Source organism: Triturus cristatus, chromosome 8 (assembly GCF_964204655.1).
Source record: "Triturus cristatus chromosome 8, aTriCri1.1, whole genome shotgun sequence".
Classification (NCBI taxonomy): Eukaryota; Metazoa; Chordata; class Amphibia; order Caudata; family Salamandridae; genus Triturus; species Triturus cristatus.
The window spans coordinates 429,396,880-429,410,421 of record NC_140591.1 but is presented as its reverse complement, the minus strand read 5'-3'; the positions used below and the strand labels follow the sequence as shown (position 1 = coordinate 429,410,421).

The window sequence follows — 13,542 nt, the reverse complement described above, 5'->3', positions numbered from 1 at the left end:
GACAAACATATTTCCTTGTGGTTTAAATCCTGAAATCTTAGGAGGATACATTTGGCCTAGACACTGTTGAAATGCTGAGGAATGTTGTTGGAAAAGCACCAAGCGAGATCAGGACAAGGGCCGATGAGGCACTGAAAAATAGAAACTGATGATATCATGCCAGCTGGTGCCCAATATACTATCATGACGTCACACCCAGTGAGCAGAGTTGTGGCTGAATCCACATAGTGCCACCTGATGGCAATCTTGAGCAATTGCTGGGAAAATGTCTCTGGACCAGGCTGGTGTCTGGATGGATATTTATAAGGCGAAGATTCTGCAGAAAGAGGCATCAATCAAAATGTAGAGATATGCATTTCTAGATGTTAACAGACACCAGGCAACCCTCTTTTGAAACAGCCTGAATTGTAAAGGCAAGGGAAACCATCCTAAATATCTACTTATATATGTGTCACCATAAAAAAATGCACTCATCAAGACCATTTGACAGCTTTACAGGTCAGTCAAAATATTTACAAGGATGGCTGCAGAAGAATGAATAAATGCTCCCCATTTGGTAGTTGTTGAGCTTCTCTAAGGAATCATCTGCATAGCAAGATGATCTCTAAACACTTGTGTTGTATTACATTTCTATGCAAAAATACTGGATTACAGTGAATGATGGCAAGGCAGGGATATACAGCACAGTAATTAAAACTTGCTTTGCAACTGTAGACATTTCAGAAAGTTATGTTTATAATTTCCTTAAATCCTCTAGACAAAATATAATTTCAAATAATATGTATTCTTCTTAAGAGCTATTAGAAGTATACTACGAATAAATGGCACTTACAAATATGGTTAGCATTAAAACAATTTGCAGGAAAAACCTGAGACACAAAGGATTTTCCAACAAGAGTTATATTTATTTTAAATATTTAAAAAGTTGTTTTAAAAATTAAAAAATATTCTTTTGCACCAAATAAAAATGTATTAGAATTTTTTTATTTATTTTTTATTTAAGGTTACAGGTTGAGGTTAGGGCAGGGGTAAGTGTGAAGGCTGAGAATGGTTAAAGAGTTAGGGTTAAAGGTCGAATCAGAGTTAGGTTACAGCTTAAGTTGTGTTCAAAAGGCCTAGGTGGTAATATCCAACTGCTTACCACTACATCTTTGTATTTCACATTGAAATGTGAGTTAGCCATAACGTTATTGGTCTGCAACATTTTTACATGGTATTTCTTTTTTTAATCTATCACAAATAAAAACAAATAGCACTAAATCAGGTTTGGGCATGCAAGAGAACAAGCTTTAGCAAGACTGTGTCTTTCAAATGGGTCATCTTACCAGAGCACAATGATCTCGGTTGTTCTGTGAGGTCATGTCCGCAATTGTAGAAGTGATGCTTGGGCTTAATAAGAGCTCTCTCTGATCTAGGTAACAATTGTGTATTTCACTTAGCAGCTGTTGGTACCTGGCAAAAAGAACATCACATAATAAACATGCTATATAAATTATATAATGTCACATTAATTTACAGAGCATTTCTAATGGAAATGTTATGCACTGCATTATGCGTTGAGTTCTAATCAAAGTGGACAAGGGAGGAGGTCTTCTGCCTTGATCTGTAGAGAAAGAAGGCTAGGTGTTGCAATTTGCAAACTAAGAGGAATGAATTGCCTAAAAGCTGGACCTTTAACACTTAATAAAACTTCTATTACTGAAGTTAAAGAAGTAAAGATATCCATAACAGTTGAAGCTAACCACTGGAAGAATCAAGATTAAATTCTGTGGTTGAGTTTTGAAAGGCGACAAATGGAACAGAATAAGAAGATGGGGCAGGGAGAGAGATAAGCTAAATTCTAGACAGAGTAATGATGAAAGTGAATGTATTTGCAATTGGATGAGTAGCAGTGGCAGAACCATTTAACATGGCAGACGCTGGCACTGCAGATTCCAGTGAAAAACTGGACCACAGTGTTATCAACATTTGGAGTTTGTGTGTTATTCAACCTCTAGTCAAATGAGCGAAGGACATTACAGTAATCTAGATGGGAAATTCTGTAACCAACAAGCACAGCTTTGTGGAAAAGGTGAATTGGCCCTTTAGAAACATAACTGGGTGTCTTTAATGGTAAAAGTTCAAGTGGCTATTGCTGAGGAAGGAATAATGTGGTCTTAGGTAGGTGTTAAAGAATGTGCTCCTAGGGAGATTTTGGCAAGAGAGCAGGCAGCGAAAAAGGAATTGGTCAAATGCACTCTTTCAGATTGATCAAATAAAATGGAAGAGCCCCTATCACAAACAAGCAATGTGGGTTCTTTCCACATCAAACGAGGGACACCAAAATACCCCAATTAATTTAAAGAAAAAAAATACATTAAAACGTGTTTTTTTTTTTGTTTTTTTTTTTAAATCAGACAATACTACTGTTAAAATTCACAAAGGAGCAAGATGGCTGTCATGTGAGGCAGACTGGTTTTGGGCAGTTATCCCTTTGTCCTGAACATGCATCATGTCCAGCATAAGAGATACCCCACCCTCACCCTTTTCTACGTTGACGCTATGCCCTTTATCTCCCCAATTACGAATGCAGCTTCATGAGTTTTCCCACAATGGGCAGACTTACTGCTTGTGGGCAGCACCTAAACATATTATACAGAGGGATCCATATTCCTGCTGATGTCAGGTGTGAGTGCTGGGGCCTGGCTGGGACTCACCTCTAACTCGTTGTCGTGCAAAGGTGCAAGCCTGGTACCCTATAGCTACGCTCAGAAATCAGTGACTTCAAAGAGCAGTCAGTCTTTACCAACAAACAACAGTGCAGTTGTTATGTCACAGAATAGCCAGGGTAAAAAATAGCAATGTGTACCACAGTTCTGGACAGAAGTGGAAGGGATATGCGATACTCTGATTTCAGTGGAGGATGCAACTTTGGCCTTAGCAGGTAAACACAGAAGGATAGAGTAAAGGCAACCCGAAAATATTAACTGTTGCTTACACCTGCAGCTTTGGGTCAGTGTGACACAGATGATTGAACACATTTTTGTGCCAGCTGAGAAGACATTGATGCAAACACATATTTCACAATACCTGAATACTGGCCCTTCAAGTTATCAAGCATGTCCAGCAACACTGAACGAGTTTGGAGCAATCTGTTTACGGCTGCTTAGGACTGGCATTGCACAAGGGACATTTGCAAAGGTCTAATATCTACAATATTCTTTTAGCAAATATTTTCAGCTTTAAGGCCTATGTTGAGGACAACCTAACTAATTATCGGACTTGGCTACAGTTCTGGAAGGTTCAATTAAAGTTCTGCGCAATTCCTGCCAAAGAAACCATCTGAATGACAGACAATTCTATCCAGCCATTGCCAGATGAATCGGAAGCAATAAAAGTTATTTTCGCTTGGGTCAAAAATCTTAGCTTCATCTTTGACTAGCTTCCTTTTTTCTTTAAATCAACCATGTCTCATGTAATTGTTTCTTCAACATTCCCAGACGTCTGTTCAACTGTAGGTGCAGGTCCATCTATTATCTTATCCAGTTAGGATATGGAAACTCTCCTTACCTCCTACACAACCTACAATTTTGAATTCAAAGTAAGCAAAAAGTCACAGCATGCCCGATCCTTGTTACTCCGCACCATTATTTATTCTTTCCTCACTCACAAATCTCAATTGACTTCATATCGTAAGCAATCTCTCTTCAAGTCTTTCTGTATTTGTCAATGTCCTTTGTAGAAGACAGGCCCTCTTCATCATCAACAGTGTGTTTGCCCTTACATGTTTTCCTGCATTCTTCATTTTCCTCAGGCCAATTTACTTTGCTCCCTGGGATTCTCAAATCCACAGTAGACCAAAGATCACTTTCTAACTTGGTCCTGAACTCCATTCTTCTCATCAATCTCAAGGCAACTAGCTTTTATTTTCGAAAAAGCCTTAAAAACATGCCTCTTTCCTCTTTAGCTTCTGAACCCCCGCCCCAGCTTATACTAGCAGCAGGACCCCAATGGGATAACTGCATGTTTTGAAAATGCGAACATTATTCAATCATCAATCAGGATATGTATCCTTAGATCCAATGGCATCTGCTACAGTTGGTGTTACATACGTCCATTCCACATTCTCTGCACTGCGAATAGCCAAGGGCACATTTGCTGCCCTACTTTGCCTGAAATGCTAGTGGCATCTGAGACTTCAATGACAAGAATGGGTGGATCAGGTCGGCTGAGGAGATTGCTCCAGGAAAACTGTTGGTCCTGGGGTAACCCACAGATCTACCATGTCATAACATAAAACACGTTTAGAGGCTCTGCATGTAGCATTAACTTAAATTTGTGAAATCTGCTAACTCTGTTTTTTTGTTCTTGTGGAGGAGAAAGCTCTCAGTGTCACTAGATAAAACAAACTTCTCTTTTTTCAACGGAGAGGTCATGTGAGGCTGAACTGCTGAGAGGCTGAATGTATGAATAACAAGGAAGTACGGAGGGATGAATATCCAATTTATTTTTAGTAAGGTCACAATTAATTACCCTGACAATACTATATGATTTTACAAACAATGTTCAATTTAGTTTCACACACATACATGCTATTGGACCAGTCTCTGACCCACATATCCCTTCAAAAATAAATTGATGAAAAAACATACAACAAGGTATACACAATAACAAACACAGGACATATGTATATATATATATATACAAAACTCAATATCTCCAATACACTAACGACATTTTTTTTGCAACTCTAGTGTTCACTCGTAATATCTGGGTGATACACTTAGAGGTAGTCCTTCTAGCACATGAGGTACGACACCTCTCTATCTTTTCAAAAATGTGCTTCTAAACAGTTCAACATATTTGCATTAATGGTGACTCCTTTATATACAAGCTGCGGACGCGTTTCAGCCGTCAATTTCTTCTGGCCTACTCAGGACAAGGGTAAAGCAAAATCTATGGACTTGCGTCACGTAATTCAAAATGCTCTCTATCACAACACAGGTAGCAATTCCTGTATCCAGGCACCCTCAGCGTTCCGGGGCTGGCACCCTCGGCGGTGTTACCTCACACGGTGTTCGCCATCTGATTCACCCAGGCCTTCGTTTCCCATATGCCACTAAAGTTTCGTGGTCTGTCCACCTAACATCAAGCAGAACGCAGCCTCACTTAATTCCGTTAGCTCCGCGACTCAAAATCCGCGTGTGGATTAGAGAGGCTGAATGTAAGCTAAGCTCCTACCATCTGAACAATAAGCAGATGATTTGACCATTTTTGTCCTGGAGATACTTCTGGAATTTTTTAGATATCTAAAGTTATGAAGTCTTTCTGCATTTATATATGGAAAGAGCAGACAAGAAACAGACCTGCATAATGGTTGACTCCTCTGGCTCATTGAACTCTGCAACGGAAGAGCCTGTCACTCCTGGTATTAAATACATATCTATCTTAAGTATGGTAACCTCCAGAAGAGGCTGTAGCAAAGGTGGTCAAAGTTTGCAAAAAAAACTTAATTTGAGGCAGCAGGAATGGAGTTCAGTGCTATCCAGTTTACAGCTACAAATTAGAAGGGCAATCTGAAAGACGCAGACAGAATAATGTTTTCATCATCGGAGTGTCCTAGAAAATGGAGACTGAACCTTGGAAGTTTTCACCGAATAATCCATTCAGAAAACTCTTTCTAATGTTTAGATCTTTGAGATGTTTATTACTGAAATGTTATGCAGATCCCTTGGGTTACAACCTGTGCCAGGAGCTAGCACACACCTGATAATTGCTGTATGACTCGCATACCTTCAATGGGATATTGTACTAAGAGCTGTGTGTAAAGCAGGATATGTGTAGTATGAGAACTATGTAATAATTTTTATCCTGCTTTACATTGCTGTGCAGAAGGATAAAAAACAATGTAATACTGCCAAGGCTTCGTGAGAGACAAGCACATCAGATATGCAGTACTCCACCTTGACGGGCAAAAAAGACTTCGCTTGATGACAGAGCTTATTTTTTCACTACTCTAAGTTTGCAAGCATCACAGCCCTGGTCTGGTACACATTCTTCAATTTAATGCTGCCTGCATTTCTGATGCATTATTTTCTTGAAAACTCAGGGTCATCCAGGATAGTGAGGGTGCTGTTCCTTTAAAGAAATGCACCACAACACCCCTGACACCTGTTAAACGTAACACAGAGACTGCCATATGTTTTGAAAATATAATATCCTTTACTGTATCTCTAAACTTCAACCAAGTGTCTTAAGTACTTTCTTGCTACTGACACCATCAAAAACGCAATTTCTAATCTATCTTGAATGTGCGAGGCTCCAAAGGTTTAAATCAATAGGGCGACCTATTCCCACCTACAAATTATCAATTTTGTTTCTCTTCTGGATGAGTGGAGAGGGTATCTTTTAACTTAGTTGTAGAGTAAATTTAAAGAAATCCCCTGCTTTGCAGGAGCTAAATACTTTAAAGTGTCATTTGGCTGGGTGTGTATCATCATTCCCTGATTTTGCAATCTTGTACACCCTTTATCCCAGCCCTGCGATGTGCATGTCAAAATGTATCCAGCTGATGAATTTAGCTGCCTATGAACAAATACTAGAACCAAATATTTTTACACTTATTAAACCCTGAATGTAAATACGATCAACTACACAACTCAGTAGCAAGAACAAGCTTTAACCTGAAAAGAAGAGATACAACTTTAGATTAACTACTCACTGATGTCCTGGCTTTTAAAATCATTGCCACTAGATCCTCACTATCACAGATCTTGTGTCTTGGACTCAACAAGCCTGCATTTAGATGCCTGTGTAACTCACATCTAGGCCATGCTCATTCTGATCTCGGTCAACCAAGGTCGAACCCATTCAAATCTTTTTAATACAAATCATTGTATTTGTTTTTAGTACTGATAATATTTAACAATTACACTTCTACACATTCCAAAAAGCTTGTCCCTGTTCCTACATATAGTAGATTTAGGTCCTGCAAGATGGTGCAATTGAGAGCTCCATCAGTAATCACAAGTGGGTAGTCACAGGCCATTTTGGTTGGAGATTAGAGTTGCGTCCTCCTCCAGCTTTACAGAAGTACTATTTATTTGACAAACAATGGGGAAAAGAATTCAACCAATCTGTTCCTGCATAGCATACTATTTTCCAGGCTATGAAATGAAACACTGAAATTTTAACACCATAATTCGCCAAACGCAGTGTGCTGCCCAAATGTAGTCTGCATATAATAAAAGTATTAATTAAAACAGCCTCTACACATTCTATGTGAATGTATAACGTGCATCCAAATAATAACATTAACAATTGTGTTTTCAGAAGCAAAGCAGCCCCTGCTATCACTCAGTGATATTGAAGAAATACAACCCACAAAGCAAAATAAGAGTAAGCAAAGAAACACCCAATAAACTGATTATAATCCTCTCCAATTCACAGGCATTCAAGTGTGTAGGAAGGTGTATTTCAAGTTAAGCAGTGACATCTTTACAAATTGGGGCTGATTTTTCTATTTACACTTGCTATGATTACTACAGTACTCTAAAACTAAAATTACAGATTTTTGTAAAAAAAAAAGTAGTTTATAAAATATTTGTATTGTACTTACTCCGTTATCTTCTCACATCTCTGTTCTATCTGCTCAATAAGGGTCTAGTAAAACAAAAATAAAATACAGGACAGCATGAAATATAAGTTATATATTTGAGTACCTGCACTCAACTCACCCTACTGAACTAACAATGGTGCATCCCAAAACCAGCATACTTCTGGAAACACCCGCTCACAGCCTGTCTAGGCAGCGGCCTCATAGATAGACTTAGGTTTTCTCTTTTTTTCAGTAACTGTTGTTTTTTGCAATGCTTTATGCTTCTTATTTTTTTTTCTTTTTTTATGGTAAATGGTTTTAATCCTTGTAATCTTTTTACTGTTCTTTTGGAGCAAAAGGCAGTTCTTTGTTGAAAGCACCAATGAAAATAATTAAAATTTGCCCTTTTGGTCAGAGTGAACCCAGTACAAAGACCACATTCAAAGACTAATTGTGAAGGTATGACTTACATATGGGTTTTACAGAGGGTTGATATGTGTGTTCAACTCTAAAAAAAAAAATAGGAGTTTCTCATGACTGTTACAATAAACGCTTGTTCTAAGGAGTCACTTTGATGGTGAAAAAGGTGACTTACAAGAACATTTATGAGAGGCAATATTAGCAGCCAAACTTACCATTACTGACAAAAACTGAACTCCGCATTTTGTCATATGTTTGGGTACGTCAGCCTTTTTTTGGCACATTCTATGGTTATCGTGGTTCTCCAAACACCAAATGCAGAATCTCTTCCACTTGAACATGTGAACGTGCATGTGGAAGGATGCTTGGGTAGTTTTAAAATGTACCAGTCATACATATGAATTGTAAAAACCCACACTGCAATAATTCAGGAGCCACAAAGACAGGGACATAGCCAGCAAAATTAGTTTTGGTGGCAGGACCTTGACTGAATTACTGGCACAATGGCAGTAACTCTTCTGCATCTATTTTGACAAAAAAAAGACTGTCTAACTACTGCCATTGGTATGGCCAGTCAGAGGATAGTGGCAGGTCCTCTGTGCATCCCATCCAAAAACTATGCATCCTATTTCTCTCTGTTTGTTTAGATAATACATTGTTGTGTTGCTCTGAATTTGGAAAATAATTGAGCCCAACATTATAAAGAGTAGAAAAGACTTTATAGCTACTTAGACTGCCCTCAGCTACAGAAGGCAATATATTGTATGACATCTCCATGGTTGATTGTATCCACTGTGCTGCGAGGTCACACCATACATGTGCCTCAACATCCCATCAATGAATTATTCACATGTGATAAGGGGTAAAAGGGGTCTCTGGGTGTAGATTTCATAATTTTCTTTGGCACAACCAGGGAAACAAGTGGACTTGTCATGCCAATCCTCTGTTTTCTGGAACCACTGATCCACCAGACAATTCTAATGAGGTTGCATGTGGAGTATGGTGTTCGGCCTTCCACAGCTGTATGTAGCAGCTGAAACGCATAGGTCCACCCCGCAGTTCTACTTTTCAGTTGGCATTGTGGGGCCCCTAATCACACCAATACCACAGAACTACAAATTTGAGGTTCCACGTGGAATCCCTCAGTGACTCATGCAATAGAGATGAAAGCGGTCTCCTGAACTACCAGTCTTGATAGGACTTCCCCCAAATGTTTATCCTTGTTAACTAATGCACCAGGTGAATTCTGAGACTAGATTAACAGAATTCAGCCAGTGTGATAGCTATCTCAATCTCACCTGGGCTACTCGTAATAAGAGACCAGAGCCATTTGGTGAAGTCGGAAAGATACAAGAGGACATGATAATTCAGTGAAAAATAAGACTCAGAGAAGCAGAATGTTCAGAGATATTTGCCAGTGAGCAGAAGAAAGAACAGCCCAAATTACCTTCATGCAATGTGGGACAATGCAGCAACTGGTATACTTAAGGTAGCAGGGTCAACATTCATACAGATGAAAACCTATTGTTATGAACACCATTCCATATTTACATTTTTATTGATTTTGTAAGGGTGTTTTGCTTCTTAAATCAAATGTACTTCATAGTGACTGATTTGAATTCTAATAAAAATTTATTTTTGCTCCAATCTTAGCAATATTATTTTCAAATATGAAAATGTAATATATTTAAACATATGTTCGAAGGCCCACATTCTATTGTTTATGAATATGAAATAGAGTAACTTACTCATTTATCATCAGATTTAGAGAATGCTAATCACTTTGGGCCTCATGTAGGTAGCATACCAGTTACCACTTCTAAAATACCGAACGATACCGAATCGGTATTTTAGAAGTGGTAACTCGTATGTAGGTAATGAGTCGGTATTTTTTACCGATTCGTTACAAGTCGGTAATTACCGAATCGGTATTTACCGATTCGGTAATGAGGCATACCTTCCCATTGATGGGAAGGTATGCCTCATTACCGAATCGGTAAATACCGATTCGGTAATGGGGGGAACACATGCAAGGGTGGCAGGGTGTCACATTGACACCCTGTTGCACCCCTGATTCGGCCATGTGTGCACATGTGGCACACATACATGCCCTAAGGGCATGTGTGTATGCCACATTGCACACTGCTACGCGCTTCTAAATGCCCATACACATACATTAATTATTTACCACCAACTATAAGTTGGTGGTAAATACCGACTCGTAAACACACACACACACTCCCCCTACATATCATTTCTTGATTCGGAATTTACCGATTCGGTAAAATTACCGAATCGGTAAAATTACCACTTCGGTAACGTTACCGATTCGGTAATTTTACCGATTCGGTAGTTTTACCGACTCGGTAAATTCCGAATCAAGAAATTGACCCCCTACATACCAATAGCCAAAATACCGGTCGGTAACGGTATAATTACCGAAAATCGGCCGTTACCGACCGGTATTTGGCTACCTACATGAGGCCCCTAGTCTCTAAACGTCATACCACATAAACTGTCAAAATAACACAAACTAAAGCTTCAGCATCTCAATAAAGGAAATAAGCAAACAAGACATACAAGATGTTTTTCATTTGCAAAATTTCCCAAAACACCTTCTGGGCATGCCCAGAGTATTCAACTGAACAGTTTGTTGAATTCAAGTCGTTAAATGCATCTTACAGGATTCTTTGAGTAAATCATTATTTTAAAAAATGCTGCTGGACGAATTATCATTGCATACTTACACTGACTTTGGGAGCTGCTGCTCTGAATTTTACATAAAACAACGTGAAGGCATTGTCAGAATTTGGTACTGCCAGTGGATCCTGTTTGTAAAAAAAACACAAAGAAGCTATTTCTTGTGAGTGCAATAACATCTTAATGTAATGCATTTTACTTGTCCACTGGAAATCTATATACTAACTCTGAAAACTATTTTGTATTGGCTGCCTGCTGACAAGAGAGTTACATTTAAAAAAAAACTATCAATTTGTCATAACATTCTGATTGGAAATAGCACTTTTTTATGCAAAGGATATTCAAAGGATATTCACTCCTGACTATCCCTTTAACAACTTTTACTCTTTCTGGAAAGGCATCTGATCTATTCCCAAAATCTGCAAACCCAGGCCTAGTGGTCACGTCTTTTCTTTCATCGCAGCCACACTTTGGAACACTTTACCCCTTCCCTTGTGTCTTGTGGAAGGATGTGTAACTTTTAGAAAATTCATTTGATTAGTTGCAATCTCAAATGCAGACTGTGCTAATCCATGAGGGTTTTTGCTTACCACCAGGATGCCAGTGAGAGTAATAGAGCACTCTAAAAAACCCAAACCAAGCACTTAATATCTGATGGGTAAAAAGACATCAGAGGATCAATAACCAAAATATAGCTTAACTTAAAAAAATTATTTGGGATTTTTGTAAATTGCTGAAATTAGAAGCAGAGACATGGATGTTTGCATAACAGTGAGTGGCTAATGAGGGAGAAAGCAAAGCCTTTCCTAGGGACAATCTAAGCATTAACAGGTTTCCATAAGCGTTATTTAATAATGAAGTTTGCCTGTGGTCAGACAGAGGCATCACTATTGTGGCACTAGTCAGTCCTTCTGTCCTTTTCACCACATGCAAAATTCAGAATAGAAAACCAGACTACATTGTACGAGAGCGACATAAACCGAAACGGTGAAATCTTGGACAAAACAAGCAGTGCCAATGCACACAGATATTGTTTTTTGTTTTTTTCCAGGGACAGGGCATTCTGCCCATCCATGTGCTATTATTTCAAGAACATTTCTGAAAGGCAATTCCATGGTTTGAATACCACAGTGTTGCACCTACTAATGTCTAATGACTAGGATAAAAGATTGTGAATTCTATGGCATATGACTTGAAGATGAATAAGCATGCATATGCTGTTGAACTATGATATTTAAGCAACATCAGAAACCCAAATCTATCTTGATTCACAGCTAAGTTAGAAACCCACAGAACTGTTTTCGACCTCTTAGATTTCTAAATTCTTTGCAGTCTAAATGCTAGATCGTGCTACGGCTTAGGAGACATGCCAAAGCAATTGAGCCTTCTCTCTGACCCACAATACAAATGTAGAAAGGTACAAGATAAATATAAATTTCTACCATAAAATCACAGTTTGAAAACATTAACAGGAAGACATGGTTCCTGGGAAAGCTCGCCAAGATAATTTTCACAAAACTTACCCTTTTTATTAACTGGCTTGTCAGGTTATGAAGTGTGTTCACAGTGTATGTCTTCATGAGATGCATAGCTCTAGAAAGGCATTGTTTGAACTTTGTCAGATACACTGGGTAATCCTTAAAATTAGGCTGCAAAATAATGTTGCATGTTAAGAAAGGCATACATGAAAATAACATTACATGAAAACTAAAAATTGAATTGATAGTAACTTTTTTCAGAGATTTTGACTTTGTACATTCTTCCAATAGACATAACCAAATAAAGAAGACCTTGAAGATGGCGTGGATTCATGAATCTGAATTTACTAAAAGCCTCAAAATCAAAAAGTATATAAAAGCACAGAAAGTCTGTACCTTGAAGGAGAGACTTGGAAACCCCTCAGAAATGGAATGAAAGTGATGCCCTGGGAGGGATATCTTATGGCATTTGATTAACCTTTAAAGTTCAACTAGTTCTTCAGCACTATTCATTTCTGCTACCAATTTACTGTCTTTAAGCTGCCTAAAAAAAGCATAATGAATATACAAAAGCTTCTTTAAAAGAAAATCATCTATATCACTTCAGTATTCATGTATATCTTATCCCAAAAATCGGAAATCAAGATGATGCAGCTATGGTGTGCGGCATGTTAGGCAGGCCTCTGGATGAAAGGGAGATCCCTTGTGTATTCCAAGTTGGCTTCTGCCTAGGACATGGTTTGTTCAATATAAAAAGAAGAAATTAAGGGGGAGTGGCTAACTGAGCCAAGATGGCGGAAGCACTATAAAGAGGCTCTGCACTCCTACCCAGTTATCCACCACTTATCCTTGTTACCGGCAGCCATCAGACACTCCCATTCGCAGCATTTTGCTCCTGCAGCCGTCCACTATTGACTGCTGCCTCCACTATTGACTGCCTCCACTGAGCTGAATGCCAACCTACATGGATATTTCTGAGTGAGGCCTGGTCACCACCTGCACACGAGTGGAGGAGTGCCGGGGCAACTGCGGTGGTTGGAGCGGGGGTTACCGCCCGTGAACCCTGCAGCTTTTCTGGCCTGCCTTGTGGAAGTGCTCCACTCACCAGTGCAGAGGTGCTGTGGTGCGGCAGTGCTGCTGCGAAACGTCTCGTGTGCTTGCAGAGTGAGGGGACGTCTGCCTCTATACAATGAAAAATAAATTCCTAGGCAATATAATAAACAACATTCCTCATGTTGAAATACTAGAAATAGAGACAATGTAACGACCAAACTAGAAAAATGCAAAATTTCATAATGAATATTCAAAACTGTAATCATATTACATAAATCAATTAAAAACACAGGTTTATTAATACAATCATAATTG

The 13,542-nt window shown here is 38.8% G+C and overlaps 1 protein-coding gene across 1 annotated transcript in view; it reads right to left on the bottom strand.

Moving 5' to 3' along the window:
- Positions 1–13,542, bottom strand: part of COG3 (component of oligomeric golgi complex 3) — a 343,588-nt gene that overhangs the window by 220,338 nt on the left and 109,708 nt on the right. The window contains exons 7-10 of the mRNA XM_085621830.1: positions 12,220–12,345; positions 10,744–10,824; positions 7,598–7,641; positions 1,326–1,452 (exon numbers count right to left, since the gene is read on the bottom strand). Coding sequence (XP_085477956.1) covers positions 1,326–1,452; positions 7,598–7,641; positions 10,744–10,824; positions 12,220–12,345 — 378 coding nt within the window. The remainder of the gene's footprint in view (positions 1–1,325; positions 1,453–7,597; positions 7,642–10,743; positions 10,825–12,219; positions 12,346–13,542) is intronic.